Source organism: Mesoplodon bidens (genome assembly GCF_964165515.1).
Source record: "Mesoplodon bidens genome assembly, chromosome: X".
In the NCBI taxonomy this organism is placed as follows: domain Eukaryota; kingdom Metazoa; phylum Chordata; class Mammalia; order Artiodactyla; family Ziphiidae; genus Mesoplodon; species Mesoplodon bidens.
The window spans coordinates 63,765,151-63,772,167 of record NC_138163.1 but is presented as its reverse complement, the minus strand read 5'-3'; the positions used below and the strand labels follow the sequence as shown (position 1 = coordinate 63,772,167).

Below are 7,017 nucleotides of genomic sequence, written 5' to 3'. Positions count from 1 at the left end.
TTCTGAGAATCTAGTTAATAGAAGTGAGTAATAATATATAAAAGTATGTGAATAAGGATGTTTATTATAGCATTGTGTGTTGTGACAATAAAATAACTAAAAGCAGCTTTAATGCCCAACAATAAAGCAATGGCTTAACATATTTTGTGTCATCGAAAAGCATAGATTAATGGGTACAGAGTTTCAGTTTGGCAAGATGAAGAGTTCTGGAGATAGTGATGTCGCTTGCATGACAATGTGATGACAATGTGAGTGTATTTAAAGCCACAGAATTGTTCACTTAAAAATTATTAGGATGGTAAATTTGATGCATATTTTCCCACCATTAAAAAATGAAAATAGAAATAAAGCATAAAGTTTGCATTTTTAAACAATTATTATTTTATTTATTGTTCTAGGTCAAGTGAAATGACTATAACTCAGGATTTTTAATCAAAGAATGTGGCGTGTGTGTGTGTGTCTGTGTGTGTGTTTTCCCTGTATGAGACATATGTTCAGTAAACAAACCTTAGTAAGGAGAGATTTGTCTGAGACTATCTGTCAATTGGGTAATATTCCTACTCTATTTTAATGCATAATAAGATAAAATACTTTGCCTCTACATCATATGTAAAACTCTAAATAGACTGGATTTTAAATGCATAGCAATTGCATAAATTTACATTGTAATATTCCATGGGTTCATTTTAAACTAATAGGATCTAATTAAAAGAGAACCCTAAGGAGACACCTAACTAAACCAAAATATATATGAAGTTGTATATTATGTTTATATGTTTTTAATACTCAGATTTATCCACAGTTGAATGCATGACTTTTTAATTCAACAAGGATTCAGTTAATGAGAGAAATGAAAAAAGAAAAAAATGTTAAAATTTTGTAAAAGAATCTTTCTTAATTTCCAACAAACCACCTAGGGTTATAACTGTATGAATTATAGCTACAGCCTTTGAATAAATATCTAAACTATAGTTTTATAATTTAAAATACTGAAATTTTTGTTAAATGTTGAAAAATGAGATATTCTGTTTTTTTGACAATTTAGCATAAATCCCGTTCCATTGTATATTCTGTTGAAACTTTTTCCACTTTTGGTTACTTTCTCATTTCAGTAAGTACATTCTAATAAACACAATTTAATCTTTCTTTGATAATAAATCTTATCAAAATGCCTTCAGGATTATCATCCAGAGCATAAATACTCATGGAGCAGGATAAAATTTAGGAAATAGAGACAAAGAATTGCTACTGGCTCCAAAACTTACTACATGTTTAATGCCAAATTGTTTTTCTGGCAATTTTCCTCTTTTTGTCTAAAAAACATGAGCCAAGTTCTAGGTAATAAAGGTTTTACTTTGTTCAACCATCCCAGACTTCATTCAAGAGAGCAGCAAGTTTACTTTCACTGTGAAGTCCCAGCACCTTGCACAACTCAGACTTTTAATTGGAAACAGGATCAAGGGCCTGTTAAGACAAGGCTGAAAAACATAAATTTCCAACTCTCCTCTTCTTCCGCTCATGCTGACAAATTTCTACCAACTGTAAATCACAATGTGTGATAGGTTGCACTTAGAATACCAGTTGTCCAGGATTCTTTCCTCATGCAAAATGTTTCTCAGATTTAGAAAGACTCAGATATGCTTCAACCAACTGCCTTAGGAATCTGGGTGGGGATTTTTAATGGATTTAATATATGAATCAGATTTACATAGACTATAAACTTACCTTGAATATATAATAAAAATTACAGAGAAGTGTTCCACATCTGATTTTTATTCCAGAGACAATTCTCAATGTAAATATTAAAATGATTAAACAAATTATATATGAAAATGTTTCCCTTTTTCCCATAAACTGCTTAGCAGAGGGAACTCTACTAAAATTTATTTATTTCACAGCAGTTCTAAATTTCTGATTTTTGATCTGATAAAATGTTCACTATAGTTTAGAATGTTTATACTGCAATGACCCCAAAATGGCTGGCAAGTGTAGCGTGGTGGTTATTCTGAAAATAATAATTATTATTTTTATAAGTATTTCCAATTTATTTACTTTTAGCTGAGTTGGGTCTTCGTTGCAGCATGCAGGCTTTCTCTAGTTGCGGCGAGTGGGGGCTACTCTTCGTTGCAGTGTGTGGGCTTCTCGTTGCGGTGGCTTCTCTTGTCCCGGAGCACAGGCTCTAGGCACGCGGGCTTCAGTAGGTGTGGCATGCAGGCTCAGTAGTTATGGCACACGGGCCTAGTTGCTCCATGGCACGTGGGATCTTCCCAGACCAGGGCTTGAACCCATGTTCCCTGCATTGGCAGGTGCATTCTTAACCACTACACCACCAGGGAATTCCTGAAAATAATTATTTTTAACAACCCAATTCCATCTATATTATTAGAGAAAATATATACAAATGAATTGGAATATGGACAGCATTTAGGTGGTTACATAAATAAAATATTAATTTGATTTAGTGATAATATTGTGGTAATTATTCTCTTGGATTTATGTTGTTATTTTAATATTGCATTTTCAGTAAAGTAATATTTTAATATAAGAAAAATAAAAACAAAAGTTCGGACCCACTGTCAATTAAGTTTATGAGGAAAGATGTTTATAAAGGTTATGTTCAAAGTACAATAAATTAAGCACGTGTTCACAAGTGTTTCTACATATTGGTCAATGTGGTGATATTTTAAGACCAGTTTTTATTAGTCTATCTCCATAACATTTTTTAATTTGTATTTGCTTTTTCTCACATAGTCTCCATGTCTTAGCTAAGCAAGAACCCTTGAGGAGAAAATTACAAAATAATTGAGTAAATAATGAGGGTAAATTGTCATCTCTAGTCAACTATACCGTCTAATAGACACTGTAGAAAATGAAGCAACACATGAATTTAGCCTGTTATTCTAAGAATTTAAGACAACACCCTTTGGGGTGATGTCCTTCTCTTGCATTCCTTTTTTTGCCAGGATCTTTTCCAGCCTAACAGTACTGACGTATGTTTTGTTCGGATTTTCTTTTTGAGCGGAGGGCTTGTGGAAGGGGCTGGTTGAGTTATGTGTTACAGACACTGATGATTTTCCAAAGACGGGGTAACATTCCTCTTCAAAACAGTTTACCACAAACTCTAAAGAGAGATCTTGGGAAACCTCTGAGTTGTGTCTAATCTTATAGTATTGTCCCCTACAATGGTTTAAAGTTGACAATTCAAGTTGAAATTAGCAATTGTGTAAAGTGCCTATATCTTTACGTGTTTATTTCATCTTCAAACATTATATATTTTGCATTGATTCTGCAACTTTTACTCTTTAACTAAGATTTTGCAATTTGTGATTATGGAGGCAGCACATCTTCAACGTTTTCTGGCACTAAGTATCATTAAAAGCCATTTTATGGCTCTCCAATCATTAAAACCTTAGTATTACTAGAGCAGTGAAAAGAACTCTGCCTATTACCTGGGGATAATGCTACCATTATGTTGAAGTTCAATGGAGTAAAAATAAAGGCCAACGACAACATGGGCCTGTGTTTTATTTGACCCTGTGATCATTTAGCACTGGACTGGGAGTCCAGTACAGCTGTCAACTGACTTTCCAATGCACTCAGGAAAGTATGCAACCTATATGCTATTTCCTAAGCAGAAACGATTTAAGGAATTCGTTTAAAAAAAATATGAGAGTCCCTTCCTCCTAGGTCGTCACCTCCTTTGATTTTGGGGTCACTAGCCTAAAGGTAATATTTTAAAATAATAAATAAAATTTCAAAAATAAGAAATGAAAAATCTAGAAACCATTTAAATCTTTTTCTTTCGTTCGTTCTTTTCTCTTTTTCTTTTATTTTCTTTCTTTCTTTCTTTCTTTTTTTTTTTAACATCTTGGCACAGAGCAAGCGGGAAGTTACTTAGCACGGTTCCGGGTTTCCTTGCGCCCCGCCCGCTCGCCCTACCACAGCTAGAAGCTTTTAGTCCCTGTGTCGGTGTGTCCTGCAGGGCGCAATCCCTGTCCATCGGTCTGCGCTCTGCCCGCCCGCCGCGCATCTGCCCTTCTCTCCTGACTCCGCCCCGCATCTGTCCGGAACCTCCTCGCGTCTGAGCTGACCCAGTGCGCGTCTGCCAGTCAGTCCCTCCGGACCCGCCGCGAGTCTCAGGCTGCCGAAATCTCCGCGCGTCACTCGGTCCGTACCCAGTGGGCATCTTGGGTATCTGGGCGGTCTCCGGTCCCCCGCGCGTGTGTCTGTCTGTCTGTCTCTCTGTACGATCCGCCGCCTGCAGCCTGCCTGCCCGGCCGCAGCGCACCAAGTGTCCAGTCTGCCCTTTCGCTGACGCTGAGTGTGTGGAGCGCGGCCTTAGTGAGCGCGAGCCCGCCTGAGACCGGCCAGGCAGCCGGCGGAGGAATACACGTTCGGCCCCTGCCCTTGTTGATATCATTTTAAGCCCACACGAGCTTGAGGCCTATATTTATGCAGAAAACGGGTCGTGAGGCCTCTGTCGGCAAGGCTAGATGTGGGGAGCCAGTCAGCTGCTTGATGATTTCTTACAATTTAACGGGGAAAGGGACATTTCTTTCCTACTACTGGCTTTTGAAACTGATTTTAGATCTGAATGGGTGGAAATTCTAAGCCACCTTAGGGAGAACGGATTCGTTTTTGGGGTGCTTTTTTGTCTGATGCGTTTGTTCTGAGCCTGCTGACCAGCTGTTTCTGAACTTCATTTTCTCAGCCTCAACAGTGATTCTGAGTCTGCTTTTAGCTTCCTTCGCCTTGGCTTTTTTTCTGTTTGTGAACAGCTGCTTGGCCCATAGCTTAGAGAAAGCAACCTCTTTTTCTCTCCCAAGAAAGCCTCCTCCCTGTGCTCAGAGAGATGGGGAGTGGGGAGCCCAATCCTGCTGGCAAGAAAAAGAAGTACCTCAAGGCTGCCCTGTATGTGGGTGACTTGGACCCAGATGTCACCGAGGACATGTTATATAAAAAGTTCAGGCCTGCTGGCCCTCTTCGATTCACCCGAATCTGCCGTGACCCGGTGACCCGCAGCCCCCTGGGCTATGGCTATGTTAACTTCCGCTTTCCTGCGGATGCTGAGTGGGCCTTGAACACCATGAATTTTGATTTGATTAACGGCAAACCTTTCCGCCTAATGTGGTCTCAGCCAGATGACCGCTTAAGAAAGTCTGGAGTTGGAAATATATTCATCAAAAACCTGGACAAATCCATAGACAATAGGGCCCTTTTTTATCTGTTTTCTGCTTTTGGGAGCATTCTCTCCTGCAAGGTTGTATGCGATGACAACGGCTCTAAGGGTTATGCCTATGTGCACTTTGACAGCCTGGCCGCTGCCAATAGGGCCATCTGGCACATGAATGGAGTGCGGCTCAACAACCGCCAGGTGTACGTTGGCCGATTCAAATTTCCGGAAGAGCGGGCAGCTGAAGTTAGAACTAGGGATAGAGCGACTTTCACCAATGTTTTCGTTAAAAACTTTGGAGATGACATGGATGACGACAAACTGAAGGAACTTTTCAGTGAGTACGGGCCAACTGAGAGTGTTAAGGTAATAAGAGATGCCAGTGGGAAATCGAAAGGCTTTGGATTTGTGAGATACGAAACACACGAGGCTGCCCAAAAGGCTGTGTTAGACCTGCATGGAAAGTCCATCGACGGGAAAGTCCTCTATGTAGGGCGAGCACAGAAGAAAATTGAACGCCTGGCTGAGTTAAGGCGAAGATTTGAGCGGCTGAGATTAAAAGAAAAAAGTCGGCCTCCAGGAGTGCCTATCTATATCAAGAACCTAGACGAGACCATCGATGATGAAAAACTGAAGGAGGAATTTTCTTCCTTTGGATCCATTAGCCGGGCCAAAGTGATGGTGGAAGTGGGGCAAGGCAAAGGGTTTGGTGTTGTCTGCTTCTCCTCTTTTGAAGAGGCTACCAAAGCAGTAGATGAGATGAATGGTCGCATAGTGGGCTCCAAGCCTCTGCATGTCACGCTGGGCCAGGCCAGGCGCAGGTGGTGAGAATAAGAATGCTCAATTTGTCTCAGCCTTAAGCTGGTGCCTACTTAGTTTGGGCTACTTTGTGATAAGAGGTTATTTTATGTGAATTCACAGTTTTTTTTTAAGTGAATACTTTCTTTTGAAAAAAGTGAAACTAGAAAACCTTGTTCATTTTAGTGAAGGGCATAATTTCTAATTGTAAAACTGTCATTTTGTACTATTTTTCGATATAATAGCCTTAGGAATATGTAGAATAAAGTTTATTCCTCCACATGCTTTTTTGCTAAACCAGTCAAGATGAGGTAATGGAGTATATTTCCTTCCTTATTTCACTAATACTACTAAATTTAATTTCTCCTATGAAAGTATTCTCGAGATGGTCCTTACTTCTGAGTCTATCACAGTGAAAATTTCTAACTTGCTTTTTGATAAATCAGTAGAGCAGGGGAAAACATATGTGATCCAGTTAATGTTTGTGTATAAGTTCACTTTAAATTATTATTTAAAATGAATATTCCTTTTAAAAGATGTGAGCTTTCTTCCTTTTATTTATTTATATATATATATATATATATATATATTTTCTTTTTAATATATTGTGGGCATACCACAGACTTGATAGTGACTTTGACTAAGTTTTGAGAGTTTTCATTATTAACTTCATGCCCAGAGAAAGAAACATATTACTATTTCCTCAATTAATACCTTAGAAAACTAACACTTTAAACATTGATTATTTAAATTCTAAGTTTCATCTTAAAAACCTTTTCTGAGAGCTTTGATATTTGAAGACAGTCTAAGGAGCATTTTTTTTTTTTTTTTTTTTTTTTTTTTTTGCGGTACGCAGGCCTCTCACTTTTGTGGCCTCTCCCATTGTGGAGCACAGGCTCCGGACGTGCAGACTCAGCAGCCACGGCTCACGGGCCCAGCCGCTCCGTGGCATGTGGGATCTTCCCAGACCGGGGCACGAACCCGTGTCCCCTGCATCGGCAGGCAGACTCTCAACCACTGCGCCACCAGGGAAGCCCTAAGGAACA

At 39.3% G+C, this 7,017-nt stretch overlaps 1 protein-coding gene across 3 annotated transcripts; it reads left to right on the top strand.

Annotated features, from left to right (window-relative positions):
• Positions 1–3,860: 3,860 nt before the first annotated feature.
• On the top strand, positions 3,861–6,808 carry PABPC5 (poly(A) binding protein cytoplasmic 5). Of its 3 annotated transcripts, none has more exons than XM_081222712.1 (2): positions 3,861–4,167; positions 4,831–6,808. In XM_081222712.1, exon 2 carries the CDS (start codon positions 4,853–4,855, stop codon positions 5,999–6,001), a length of 1,149 nt encoding a protein of 382 aa, XP_081078838.1. In that variant the 5' UTR covers positions 3,861–4,167; positions 4,831–4,852; the 3' UTR covers positions 6,002–6,808. The 3 variants fall into 3 exon arrangements, with proteins under 3 accessions (XP_081078838.1, XP_081078839.1, XP_081078837.1); XM_081222713.1 differs by having other exon boundaries at positions 4,827–6,808; XM_081222711.1 differs by having other exon boundaries at positions 4,712–6,808.
• The last annotated feature ends 209 nt before the right edge of the window (positions 6,809–7,017 follow it).

Bases quoted from the DNA above. Each gene is read 5' to 3' on its own strand.
- PABPC5 (XM_081222712.1), top strand. From the start codon at position 4,853: ATGGGGAGTGGGGAGCCCAATCCTGCTGGCAAGAAAAAGAAGTACCTC.